General features: G+C 39.2%; 1 protein-coding gene across 3 annotated transcripts in view; it reads right to left on the bottom strand.

The window, feature by feature from the left end:
• The window catches only part of LOC139462195 (rho family-interacting cell polarization regulator 2-like), a 127438-nt gene that overhangs the window by 43897 nt on the left and 68199 nt on the right, over positions 1-15342 (bottom strand). For 2 of the 3 annotated variants that reach the window (XM_071243767.1, XM_071243765.1), the window contains one exon: positions 8834-8890. Coding sequence is in view for 2 of the 3 variants with exons in the window: in XM_071243765.1 (XP_071099866.1) it covers positions 8834-8890 (57 nt within the window). In the remaining variant the exon portion in view is untranslated. Of the gene's footprint in view, positions 1-3746; positions 4023-8833; positions 8891-15342 lie in introns of those variants that run through there. The other variant, XM_071243766.1, reaches the window with a different exon arrangement.

The raw sequence follows: 15342 nt of genomic DNA, 5'->3' as shown, positions 1-15342 counted from the left end.
TAGAGAAAGGCATTGTAAAGCAATGACCCTCTCGAGACAACGAATACAATCAGGAAACTTGGCTAGAACCAAGGGAACCATGTTGTAATGATGACCTACAAACATAAACACGGTAATAGCCATCCATTAAACAAACTTATCTGCTACACTGAGTAACCGAACCCTACATTCTGTAACACAATGTTGAGTAAACACATTACTGACTCCCATAATCCAACCCACAAGCCCCCAACCTGACCTCCTCACGTACTTCCTGTCTCCGAAACAAACAGCCCCGTTTCTTTCATCTTTCATACAAACAAGACCTGTGTTTATTACATAAATCTTGACCACAATCAAAGGCTGGTTCCAGCACTACAGCTGATTATACATATTGCACGTCCTTATCCCAAGGGACTCTCTCAGTACCCACTGAACCTGTGCCCTGATCATGTACGTACTAGATCAAGTGTTAATTATGTATGTACGAGATCTAGTGCTATTAATGCATGTCTTATATCAACTGCTAACTGTGCACTGTCCTAACTCAGACTTTGCTATACATAACCTGCTGATGAGGTTCAGGTTGGAAACACATATTTGACTTTGACTATATATGTATTTGTTTCAGTTGTCTTGTTAAATGCAGCTGTGATATAAGGGCTGGGAGATCATGGCAGCTGGACGTGTTGCAAATTCTCATTCTCATAAAAGATTTGTTTATCTTCTATTTTCATGATTTGTAATGTCAAATTAAAAAAACAAGTAACAGCTTGCATGAACATCTCCCCCTCCCCCCTTAAATATGAACTTGACACAAAAGAATCCATTTGACATAGGTGACATAGTAAATTTTTATGTTTGCTTCTTAAGATCTGACCTAACTAGAGTGTTGAAGGTTCATTTCTCAAATACAAAGCCACAATTTCTCCCTTTTTGCAGTTTTTGCATGACGATGTCTGTCGGAAGTGAAGAAGTTCATTATTCTCTCGGTCGAAGATGGAACTACAGAATGTGCCATGGAAGAAACCTTCACTGAAGTGTAAAAAGCACCCTCTAGCAGCAGCACAACCACCTCGACACTCGTCTTTGTCCGGAAGGTCTGCGAGTTCACCGAGTTTCAACGTGCTTAGCAGTTGTCGAGGACGACAGTTTTTTCACTCGGGATAAATATTAGCCGATTTGCCATTGTAGGGCTTGACAAGAGATGTTACTTACATAATCATGTTATCAAACATTTGTCGACTCATCACTTGTTTAGTACGCCACACAGTTCGCCATCCATGTGTGTGTGTATGCTGGATAGAATAACATTTTGCATAAGCTGACACCGTTGTCAACAAATTTGTTTAAAACAAACACAACTTTTAACATGTTTTGTTACTCACACAGAATGTGTGTTTGCAGATTGGATTAAGTCCGCCCTGGTTAAACGGTCCAGCTGATGATGTAGACTTGATGATTCCGATGTTAATCCCTGGATAATCGCGATAATCTAATGTGCAGTTTACACTATGGACCAACCAATCAGATCGTGTCATCTCTGTGTGAAGAATATTTGCAAATCTTTTCAATATATTTACAATGGAAGTCTGAAAAGTTGGAAGAATGTTGGTTATGTCAGAATCATGCTTACTGGGTTTAGACAGACTCAACATATTGCATTCATGGAGTTCAAACGCAAGCATGAATATCTAGGGGTCTCTGTTATAACAATAATTTCTGAAGATTGATTTAGGGTCCCTAGATTCCAATATGAAAGGAGAAGACGTCAAGGATCCCTGGATGCTCCCTATCCATGATGATTGGTTGGTTTGTTGTTTAACACCGCACTCAGCAATATTCCAGTTATATGACGGCGGTCTGTAAAAAATCGAGTCTGAACCAGACAATTCAGTGATTAATATCATGAGCATCGATCCACGCAATTGGGGTCGATGACATGCATCAACCAAGTCAGCGATCCTGACCACCCGATCCTGTTAGTCGCCTCTTACGACAAGCATAGTCCCCTTTTACGGAAAGCATCATTGGTTGCTGAAGACCTATTGTACCGCGGATCTTACCGGTCCACGAGCATGGTACTAACAAACCAAGATTGAGGGTGAATATGGGACTCGAACAACCCATGACTATAGAACTTTACAACATTACCACATTGAGATTTGGGGGTGGTTGGGAAGGGGGAGGCTTGAAAACTTTGGTCTTCTGCGAGGAATAATGTACAAATATACTTTATGAAATATATTAATATATCCAGCAAGCATTGTTTTTCGATACTTTCAGAAACATTCTGGCAATATCACAAATGTGCACAATATCCTAACATGAAGCTGAGGAAGACAGTCAAGTCATAGCCGCAATTGTCCAAAGAATTCCAAATAAAATATGCTCATTCATCCCCTTCAGAGAAAACAGTGGTTGGTTTGTTACCACCAGGTAGGTGTTCTATATTATACAACACAGATGCCACATAATCCTCATCTACATATATCTAATATATATACATCAGGGATCACATAAATCTTCGTATGTGACTACACCCTTAATAAATATCAACATAATGTCCTTACTGCAATAGCATTTCTTATTCTAATCCATAATAGGATGATGACCTAATGGCTGAGGATCTGAAGCACTCCACTTGCAGTATTGGTAAGGATGGGACCAAACCCCAGGGACTTATCTAGACCTGTTCAGACACTGATATTAGTCCCCAAGTCTGCAGTAAATTTGAAGAAAAAAAATCATAATTCATGTTAATACAGTTATAAGAAATATATGGCTGTGTAGAGTTGATGCAATACTGTTAAAAGCGGAGTTAAACCCAACTGACTCACTCACTTTGGGGGGTAGACTTGCATTTCACTGATAATGGATAAGGTTAAGAGAAAGAGGCATTATGGTATTAAAGCTCAAAATGTAAGAAACTAATAACTCAAAATAATCCAAAGTAGATTTGTATTACTAGAGTGAATGGAACCCGTGAAGATCCGGGGTAGAATAGGTCTTCAGCAACAAATGCGGGCTGTAAATGGCGACTATGCTTGTTGTAAGAGGGACTAACGGGATCGGGTGGTCAGGCTTACTGACAAGGTTGATGCATGTTATCGTATCCCAATTGCCAAGATTGATGTTCAATCATTGGATTGTGTGGTCCAGACTTGATTATTTACAGACCGCTGTCATATTGCTGGAATATTGCGGAGTGTGGTGTTAAACAACAAACAAACAAACAAAAACGAGAGTGAATGTGTGAGTGAGAAGTGTGTTATTTTCTTTAAAAAGTCTAACACGTACTGATAAGTGGGAAAAAAAAATTCATGTCACAGGCTTTCTGCCCCCCCTGGGCTGAAGCCTGTTTTATGTAACACGTACATAAACAATAAAAGTTAAAAAAACAAAAACAGCCCAAGTATGCACAAAATATTGTGCTTTTCCAGATTTGCCTGCATTCTAAGCGTTCAGTCAGTTGAGAATCCTGAGGTAAACCCCTGAAAACCAGACAGTAAAATAGTACAATGTTTCCGATTGTGTTACTTCTTCTATTGTATCAGTGCAAGGAAACAGTGCAAAACTCTAGTTTATAGACTTTGTCCTTCCTCTTCTTAAACACCCCCTAATTAACCTTTCACACAAACCTTGCACTTAGAGTAGTTCCTCCATCCCAAACTGACTGACCTTACCCCAGTGTCCCTCCTTGCCCTTTCAAAAGTAAATGCCAAGACTTCAGAATAATCTATTAATTAATGCGGGTCGAACCTTACCTGAATACAAAACAACTTTCTTCTTGGGAAAGGCCACAGCAGATTTACGAAATGACATTTGTCGAACTCTCAAAATCTGTACATTGCTTGGCCCCTTATAATGGCCAAGCTTTCTTCTTCCCCGTTCCAGCAACATTGTCCTGAGTTCTTTAAACCACACCAACGATCACAAGATAAGCCACAAAGTCCAAATAATAATCCAATGTTGGTTGTCCACAACTGGTTATTCCACAGTGAGCAGTGTGATATGGATATTATCACATCACCATCACCAATACCACCACCCTGCTTCAGCTGTCAGGGATTTGTGGCCGGACAATCAATGTGTTAACAGTTAGGTGCGACTCATACCAGCCAACAATGCAGCAACTTTCCACCAATGCCAGACAAGCTTGGTCCCACCACAAATCAAGGGCTGCACCTATATAAGTGTTGGATTGGGAGAGCTGCAAATATTCCTCCCTTTAGACATAGATATTTCTTGTGTATTAGGTTCGAGTCTGGACGAAGGAAAGATGATTATGTCTACATTACACGCCATCGGATGTTTGGCAAGAATAATCAGTCGTCACTTACAAACAGAGAGCATCAATAAAAACAAAGAAAATCAATGAAGGGTTTGTGACATCCGTCGTTCCTGTCACGGACTTGTTGACGGAACCACTTTACCCAGCATCCTCTTTTCCTGGTTCCACACATTTCTAGAATAGCCCCCACATCAGGGAATGGACCAGTCTCAGCATATATTGTCTGATGACTTCAGCGTATCAACAGCAACAAACAGCGTCCATTTGTCAAACAGAAAATCACAAGATTTTACCGAAGGGCGTTTCTTGTGCATATTGGAACATGACGTCAATTTCTTTTTAATAGGAAACACATTTCCCTCTTAAAGTTACTCATAGTGTCCTCGATATAGCAAATACCTCAACAAAATGTCTGATACCATCAGCTTGGTATGCCGAAGAGAACCTAAACCTGTAACCTATGAATTTAACATGGGGAAAACCAGAGATAACCAGAGAATTATCACAGAATCATTGTGAAGACAGTAGTTAAGCAAGACCTGTTTCTCAGTGCAGATAAAGCCAACCCGAAAACAACGGAGAGAGAAAAAGTAAATAAAAAAAGTAAAAGAAACTATCTTGGAGAATGCAAACTCACGTTTTCACTTCAAAATAGATGTGCTAACAATGTCACACTTCATGAACGACATGACAAACTGGAAAAAATCTGCACATACAGAAACATATTCAGATAACCTTTGACGAACCAAACTAAATAATCAGAATTATCTCTTATAATATATTTGTTTCCCACATACCGATTTGGAATTTTTTCTAAAAAGTACCTGTAAAAATAAATTGCCAATGCAAGAGAATAACCAGCCTAGATTTTCTGCCGAAACAGATTCCACTTGGCGTAAAGAGAAATAGCTGTGGAAATTATATGAATGGGCCACTGAAAATCAGTGATGACAGGTGTTAGCCAAAATAAAAAACAAGCACAAAATTATGGTCATAGAAACTACTTGTTTGTTGCACTCAGTAATATTTAATCTATGTCATGGCTGTGAATAATTGAATCTTGACCCGACAAACCAGTGATTGACATCATGAGCATCGTTAAATACAAATGGTATATGATGACATGCAATTTACCATGCCACTAAGCCTGGATACCCAATCCATTGACTTGCCTCTTACAACAAGGTGAGGTGAAATGGGGTTTAACGTCGCGTCCAAGATTATTGCACTTATATAGCGACGTGCATGCACGTGTGTGTGTGGCTGCTTGTACTAGTCCGGACTGATGCCGATTTATAGTGCTAGCTCACTGGGATACCATGCCGCAGTTTAACATGAATACCCCACTCAGACACAGTATACTGACTCCGAGCTGACCAGTCCTTGTTTTAGCCGAGGGCCAGACAGGGTAACAACCCTCTTACAACAAGCAATCTGAGTACAATGAAACAGTATCGGTCACCAAGCCTAAGGCACCTGATCCCATTAGTTGCTGGGAACTTAGTAGTTCTAGCCCTGAATCCCATGGGGGCAAGAAACTTACCTTATGATATCATCCTGAATGTCTTATCACGTTTACAGGGTTTTTGTGACGGACAAATGTTGAAATTGGACGCAGAAAGAGAACATACTTCGTCCCGAGAGACACACAATAATAGTCACTGGACCTACAGCACGTCAAGAGCAGTTATTGGTTTCTCTCATTTCATCCATCAATCATGATCAGTGTCCACTGTCATTCTAGTCTCTACTGTTCATTACACCATTACATTAGTATACACGATCCTCATATTGCCTGCAAGGACCCTTAAAATTATTTTTTTGCAAGTCCCCTGGGCCCCATATAACTTTTGAAAGTCAAAATAAAACCACATGAAGACTGAAATATTCCATCTATTTCTAGTCCCAGTACCATCTCACCAAAAAACCACAAGATTAAAAAATGTCTCCACTTCACACAGTAATATAGCCTCACAATTCAACACAATCATTAAACAATTTCATCTTCTAAAAACTAACTCATTATATTCTCTAAATCTTGTTAAATTCTCGCCTTTCCCATTAAAATGTCAAATCTAGGACTGCCAGGAGATACAGTCTCCGCACACAGTGCACAATAAGTAGGGTGAGACAGGGGGATGTTCTCAGGGCACTGTTAACTCATACAGGATGTCAACGTAAATATTCCTTCATCATTCAACATGTGCAGTGGGAAAAATAATTAAACGAAGTATTTGAAAACTACAGTTCATGACTAATTAGGGGAAACAAAGGGTTTAAACAAGAGAAAAAATAAATTGGGATGAAATATGCTTGGTTGACGTCAAAGTCCTGAATTCAGCTTTTTTGTTATTTGATAGGAAGATTGAAACAAATGATGACTATTTAATATCAACTGAATAAAAAATAAAACAATGAACATTCATTTCAAGTTAATTTAAAATTACAAAAATAAGTGATTATTTCACAATACAAAGTTTTAACTTAACCATAGCTTATGAGGGAGTTGGGTTTAGCACCATTTAAACGGTTTTCCAGTTATGTCACTGGCCGTCAGCTTAATGTTGGAGGAAAGCCAGACCTTTACCATTTTAGTGAAAACCATGGCACGGGTATGATGCTGACAAACCTAGAAACATTATTGGGAATTGTGGCACCATACACGACAGGGTCACCCATTTCCCCCATAATAGTTTATGAAATATGAAACATTCTCTGGTAGAAGTCAATATGGTCTCAGAGCTGCAGATAAGCTGCGTATTTGCGTAAAGTACCCAAAAAACTATTCAAAACCCAATTACTTTCAATTATCTTCTGTACAGAAACACATGCATTTAACGAAAAACTCAATTGTTTGAAAACAGCACCAGTAAATACCCAATGAAGATTTTTCAGCATACGTACAATGGAGCTGATTTCCGAAACACAATTACAAGCTAATTTACTTCCCGAATTAAACCTATATTTAGAACCGTTATAAACATCTAAAACATCATTTCATTTTTTTTTAAATCTCAAAATGCTTACTCATTTCGGAAAAAAACCAAATAGAGTGATGAATAGATAAGTAAAAAAATATTGATTACCCAATGTAAAATGTAATAACCCAATTAAAATAGAAACCTTCGAGTAAAAACTCAATTGCTCAAAAAGTCATCTGAAGCTCTGTGGTTTTGCAAGAGGGAACATTGCTGTGAGAGTCACACGACCAAGTCTCACATCAGATGGTGTAAGTTGTGAACAATGCACATGATCAAGAATAAATTAAGTAGACTCCACTCGGGTGTGCACATTACAAACGAATCAAATCAGACACTCCTTTCACAAACAAATGGCTTACAAATTAAATATGTCACACATTCACAAGGGCGATCAGTCTTTTCCTCAAACACCAAGGCACATGTGACCTAATGTCGAAAAGCACAGCAATTCTCTGATCATGCCGAGAGTTGCAAACCTTTAATCTTTTCAGAAACTCATCATCTTGTGTTCGAATCCCAGTTTGCCCTGATCACTCTTCTAATGTCAGAGTTGTAAAATTCCTTTTGTTATAAATAGTTGAACTAGCAATAGCCAACTTATTTACAGAACTCTACTCCAAAATGTTTTTCATACAGACTGTAATACAATTATTTGTTGTCACAATCGTCAAAAGTAAGAGTCCAATTAGTGTCCACCTCTCCGCATCAGACACTGGAAACAACCATAGAGTTGCTATCACACATGAACGTAACTCATTGTTCCTGTAACTATCCAAGGCTGTCATCCCCATATAATACCAATAACAAGTCAGGTTAGGATAAATACACATTGACCTGGTGGACATGTGCAAAGCTGTGTTCCATTATCAAACTATCTGAATGAATAGCAGCCAAAAGAGATTTGCAGAAGTTGTCTTGCAATATGATCCCAATAAAGTGTTGATCAAAACCATACGTGGTCCACATGTAACACGTGTACTGACGATGTCGAGTACTCCTTTGCCCTCCATGACCTTAGTCAAAATAACAGGAACATCATTTCAACAAAACAACTTAAACATGTTGTGTTGTGTTGTGGTGGTGACGTGTTGTGGCATAGTGGTGATGTGTTGGGGAGTGGCATGGCGTGGTGTGGTGTGGAGTGGAGGGGAGTGGCGTGGCGTCTCGTTGTAGTTCAATGTTGTTGAAACGCCGCACTCTGAACTATTCCAGCTATATCACAGCAGCCTGTAACTCATCATATCAAGTCTGGACCAGACAATTCAGTCATCCATATTGTGAGCCCATGAAGATCCGGGGTAGAATAGGTCTTCAGCAACCCATGCTTGCCGTAAAAGACGACTATTCTTGTTGTAAGAGGCAACTAACAGGATCGGGTGATCAGGCTCGCTGACTTGGTTGACGCAATTACGTGGATCGATGCTCATGTTGTCAGTCACTGGATTGTCTAGTCCTGACTTGATTACTTACAAACTGCAGTCATATAGCTGGAATATTGTTGAGTGCGGCATTAAATGACAAACAAAAAAACAAACAAACAAAATTTGTCATAAAACAATTTCCGGCAATCACTACTCACTTTTCTTGAAGCGTCCATCTCTGGAATGGTCCAGGTACCCATGTTTTTGTATGAAACCTGAAAGAAGAGAAAGTTGTTTAGAAATGTGTCACAAAAACAACAACTCAGTTTGGGTGATGTACAGAGTGCCTGCTCTAAGACCAACACAAGCCGATAACCAGGAAGACTAGGTCGACCTAAAGTTCCTGATTGTGACTTGAACTCTCCAAGTGGCATATTTCCTTGTGAACCAATACTTCTCCTCTTATATCCCAGTCAGTGTATAACAATACACACTGCACCATGCACCCTGTATAACACAGCCAGTGTAAAAACAGACACCACAGCATACAGCCCCATGTAAAACACACCCAAAGATATTAATATGTTACATAACGCACCAGTCTGTCAACAAGTTAATTTTGAGAGAATGTTGTCACACAAGGTGGATTATAGAGCAGACATGACCAGTGTAGACAAGATTAATTGTCGACAAACAGATGAACACAATAGCTGCTCTTCATAGAGTTCACCACACAAATATCTACATCCACCCATAGAGGTCAAGGGGTCATATACTATTACTAACATGTCATTATGAATATTATACGTTCATACGTTGTAAGTATACAATTTAATTGTCAGAATCACTAACCTTCTTGAATAATTATTTTAAAAATAATTTATAAAATTTTATCTTTTTATCTGTTTCTGAACTACACATATGCTTATTATTGTTCCAGTAAAATCCTAAAATAGACGTAGACATTTTGATATGTCCCTTCTTGTGGAACATGCGCTATCACCTGATATCATTATCTATCTTTGGATACGCAAGTCTAAAGTTTTCTAGTGCTACGAGAAATAAGAATTCCCTCAACAGAGGTTCTGTCTTCGTCAATGTTCAGAATACCTCCATGTTCAAAACAACTGTATGGTATGCAAAAAACGAAAGAAAACAAACAAAGAAACAAACAAACAAACAAACAAACAAACAAACAAACATATCACCATCTTGTTAATGTTTACCTTGCACTTCCTTCATCTGTGCCACTTATCAAACACTTATTGTCATCATCCATGCTGAGTGACACAAACAGCTAGTGAGAGAGATATTGGCGGTACGTTGCTTCTAGCAGTATATATATATCACAGCAGAGGACACCAAGAATGGGTCTTATTGTACCAGGTTAGGATCGAAACCTGGTCTTTGGTGGACAGCTGCAACATCACCAGCTACCCAACCATCCACCAGCATCAGGAACTGTTTCGGGAGTGAGCGAGTGAGTTTGGTTCAGAGCTGCTTTGAACAGTATTTGGGTCTTAGCATGGTTTGTCTGATGGATGTTGAGAGAAAGCCCACGCGATGCAGACTTTAGGCACTGACCACTTTGGTGAAACCCAAAAGTGATTGAGTATGGTTTTACGCCGCTTTTTAGCAATATTCCAGCAATATCACAACGGGGGACACCAGAAATGGGCTTCACACATTGTACCCATCTCGGGAATCAAACCCGGGTCTTCGGTGTGACGACCAAACACTTTAACCACTAGGCTACCCGACCACCCCGAAACCAAAAAGCACTGTGAGTGCTGACAAAGCCAAAGTGAGTGAGTGGGGTTTAACACAGCTTTGAACAGTATTCCAGTTATATCATGGCATGTTATTGTGGGTGGAAAGCCCGAAGTGATGCAGGTCTTACACTTCGGGGAAACCCACACACATAAGTATAGTGACCCATGATCATGCTTCTGTCTAAGGTATGCAACTTTACACAGCCAACTTATGTGTCACCAGTGCCCCTATTTCCTGAGTGAGTGAGTGAGTGAGTGAGTGAGCAAGCATCAAGTCTCATGCTGTAGCCATTATTGCAACACACAGTAAGCAATGCAATGGGCATGAGGAACAAGTGATCAATAGCATGAGACCTGGAATAGAACAGAATAGGTCATCAGAACCTTAGGCCTGTCCTATGGATGATAAATGAATCAGGCAGTCAGACTCTGTGACTTGGTTGATTGCATGTCATTGTACCCCCCAAATATAAACCCAGAGTCAGGTATTATCATGAGACTCAATCATTTACAGGCCACTGTCGTAGACCTGGAATTATTGTTCTGTGGCACAAAACAAACAAAACCAAGAACAAGAGTACAAGAGTTTGAACTACTTACAGAATGAAGGCTATAACAGAACAGAACAGATCATTATCTGATTATTCTGTTACGTATGACATCATGACCCTCTTATCTCATACTGATCATATCACACCCCTGATACAACCATATAAAACATGCAGGGTCATAGATTTGCACAAGTCCCAAAGCAACAAATTATTACTTTAAATATTTCTTGGTTATATAAGTAATAAAACAAGTTGTCCCTATAAAAGCCTGGTGTCCTTAGATACTGTCCACTAATCTAAACTTGCCTATTATAAGAATAGAATGACTATAAACCATGGACTTATTATTCAGTACAGCCTTGGAGCAAGGCTATCAGGGTGATATACTAGTTATATCCTACCCCTATTTGATACCACTATACAACACAACACAAGCAGGAAACTCACAGGTCTCATATCCAAGGGCAACTTCCTTATACTTGGACGGAGCAAGGTAGTCCGAGCTATCGAAGTAAAACACCTCCCTCATTTTGTTGTGTTCCCTTCTCAGGATGACACGACACACCACAGTTGGCGTGTCTATCCCAAGGCTCAATGCTACTGCAGACTTCTTCCTCACAATCCTGCTCTCTCATATAAACACTCAACAAGCACCAGATTTCAAATATTGTCACTCATCTCAACAGCTGTCATCTGTTTTAAAGCAGATACAGTAGTGTCAGGATTATTGAACAGAATTAACCAGGAAACAAACCTTATATTTCCATATACAAAACTGTATCCAGGCACAATTAATGTTAAAGTGCTTTAAGAAAACATGCCAGGTTATACTGGCCTTGTTAAACTCGAAGTAAAATAGAAGTCAATACAAGAAACAATTCATGAAGGCTCCTCAGTCTTTCCAATATGGTTCTCCAAGTTCTCCAAGCTAAACAGATGATCACCGCAACAGATAGCTGCTGAGAATTCTTCCAAGCTTTGACGTATTTAGCAGTTGTTTCTTCCCCCAGGACTTCAAATCCACCATAAAGCTGCCAATATCTGCTTTACCAAGCCACAATTAATCCAGAGATAATGAATGCAGCTGAACCGAATCCAATAAGGCTTCCACCATCAACACACCTCAGTGAAAACCATGACCACAGGTGTCTTTACCTCAACCTTCTCGCTATGGCTAATAAAGCAACTGTTGGAATCATTTTCAACTTGAACTTAACGAGCAAGAGGAAAAGCTCTTGTACAGGTGGTTTAGCACACAGAATTAGCATGAACCGCATGCCTCAAGGGCTATTAACCCCTTCTTAGCATGCCTGTAACACATTCACCAGACTAATGAAAAAACAAGGAGACAGCAGACACCCCTGTCACAACCCCAACACTGGCCAGAAACTCGCCAAGGCCAATCAGCTTGCGTGAGGCCACACAAAACTTTGTTGGCGTTTAAGAAGTTTAAAACTTGACTGATGACTGATGACCTTTAATGCGAAGCATATGTGGCATTGCAGAAATAACACAGCTTTAGGTACCAAACTAAACGTGAAGTGCAAGCTATAAAACTAACTGTTAGCAATACTGAAATATGGAAGATGGGTTAATGAGTCAAGAGTAATCAGGTGTATCACGTAACAATTTTTATTTGTTTGTTGATTAACACCGCATTCAGCAATATTCCCGCTAACTGACAGGTCTGTAAACAATCTGGACAAGACAATCCAGTGATTGACATCATGGGCATCTATCTACGCATTTGGGATATGATGACATGCATTATTTACAGAACGCTGTCATATACCTAGAATATTGCTGAGTGCGGCATTAAACAAAAAACAAGAAAAAAAAAACATTCCCCAAATGACCCATGTTTGAACTTAATGTTATGGCCACACCATCTGGAACAGTTTTCTCATGGGTTGACCAAACTGACTGAGTTTTAGAGTTTGTAAGTTATGATCATGAAACAGTTATTTTCTGTAAAGGCCTCAATGACCAGCATTCAGGAGATGGTCACTCCTGTCAGCACGTCTGTAATCGCTGGGACAATATTTGTGTTTCAGTGACGTGGAATCTCTCCTCTCCTCAGCATAACCATTAGTGTCAGTGTGGGCATCAAGCCACTGCGAACTGCCGCCACAAAGGCTGAGCAGCTCGTGTACAGCATACAAAGGCAGTCACATTATTACTTTGACCACAGAACTATTTTAACAGCTTTTGCCATAGATATCTGGTAAAAACAACAAAAGAACCCAAACTTAAATTTGAAACGAAGCTATGATAAAACTACAACAAAATTCAAGCTTTACAAAATGTTTTAATTCATTATTTAAGGTGTTAAAATCCACAAGAAAATCAAATACAAAAGGTTTCTCAATAATGACAAGTATTGGTCATTTGTTCAGCACATGCATTGTACATCTTGAAACTAGCCCGTGAAGATCCGGGTAGAAAATAGGTCTTCAGCAACCCTAGGATGCTTGCCGTTAAAGGCAACTATGCTTGTAAGACACGACTTAAACAGGATCGTTTAGCCAGGCTCCCTGACTTGGTTGATGCATGTCATCGTATCCAAATTGCATAGATAGATGCTCATGATCTCAAACACTGGATTGTCTGGTGCAGCACGATTATTTACAGACCAGAATAAAATTACAAAATATTGCTGAGTGCTGCGTTACACAACAAACAAATAAGCATCTTGAAACTTTCAATGGTTTCCTAAACAAGTGAATAACAAACCCATAAAAGGCCTCAAAATGAAAAGTGTATAATTTTCAACTTTTAATATGTTGTAGCATCAAGGAATTGTATCAAGGTACTTCATTTTTCCAACAGTAGAGACTAGCCAGTACCAATATAATCATGTATGGGCCATGCTCCCATAATACAACACTCTCCTCACCCTGTATTGCACATGTAGTTACATCCTGTTACACAAGTACAGTGATGTCAGGTAGTAACCCTTGAACCTCTTCAAGTCAAGTGACCTTCTGTGACAAGTTCAATTACGATCCTATGAGAAGAGGTATTGTTACATATGCCCACAAAAAAACAAAAACATAATGTGTAAATATGTCTGTTGAGTCAAAAAGAGTCAAAGGAAGTCATCGTCCGTCAAAAAAGCTTTCATGATTATAAAGATCCGAGAAAAAGAATGTCACACAAAATTGCAAAAACTAGACTTGACAACACAACAGTAAAAAACCTGCGTTTTTCTGAAAGGTTAACCTGACAACCTACCCACTGGTGTGTCTTCAATGGAAACTTTCCCCAAATGTGCCGAAAAGCCCATGGAAAAAACTTCAAACCTCTATTTATTTGAAAGTAAGTGTCTAATTCATCTAGAGGACAAAGAAATGTTTCAACAAGCGAACAAAACATTTTATTTCATCTGCGATCACACCTTCCAGTGCAGACAGACCGAAACATTCGATAACTTTAGCAACCTTCCCGGGAGCTTTTCAAGAAGGTAAATACAATCCATAGAAGTAACAGTGAAGGCAATTGTTAAACATCATCACTCAAACAACAGGCAACATTCCTCCCAAGGACTCTGATAAAATCTCAAACATATCCTTATAATGCTCATCGCTGTACTATCTGCAAATATCCACCAACATGTCACAATCTGCTTTGTGTCAAGAAACATATCGCTAAAATAACTCAAAATATTCTTATCCTCGTCCATATGCAGTTATTGTTTAACAAATTCTGTGTATGGAGAGAGGGTAGTAAGATTTGTCAACTAGGAATGGAGGAGAGGGATATTTTGCTGTAGACAAATTGCATTGTCATGCTTTTATCGACTTTATATCGACTAACAAATTTGAAAAAAATCTTTAAGACATTTTTACAATCAATGTCCTGACTTCTATCTTCTTGACAGGCAATAAAATTCCACACATTGTCGTGTATGCCCCATTAGTCCCTTCAACTGCTGATACTATCACAGCCTCACCACACACAGACGTGGACATTATGAATCGAGCAGAAAGCAAACAAGATCACAGTTTGGGGACAAAACATTACATATTTCAATTTGATATAAATATCATGAAAAGTTAATTAAGCCAGATAATACAAAATCGTATTTATTCCCATTCAAACAGTGCAACACAAGACCAAACTTTACATACTGCCATTAAGGTTAGGTTAAGGGTCGTGTATCCGACATACATCAGCATGATCAAATATAAACTATGGAGCAGGAATCATCAAGAATACACTTACCAAAAGTGGATCAACAATTCTGTAAAACTGGTAACTTTGGCAAGTTGTACAAGGAGGACTTCAAACTAAGGGATATTTACCTTGACCACTGGACCAGCCTAAGTTTGAAATTGTATTTGGTTTAGGTTAAATACAGCTCGGACATATTCCTTGGCAGGGTCACGGCTCACTGCTTACGCA

The sequence above is a fragment of the Haliotis cracherodii genome, unplaced genomic scaffold (genome assembly GCF_022045235.1).
Source record: "Haliotis cracherodii isolate W230 unplaced genomic scaffold, xgHalCrac1.p SCAF_15, whole genome shotgun sequence".
Lineage (NCBI taxonomy): Eukaryota > Metazoa > Mollusca > Gastropoda > Lepetellida > Haliotidae > Haliotis > Haliotis cracherodii.
The sequence above is the reverse complement of the archived record's forward strand: the minus strand, read 5'-3'. Positions and strand labels throughout refer to the sequence as shown.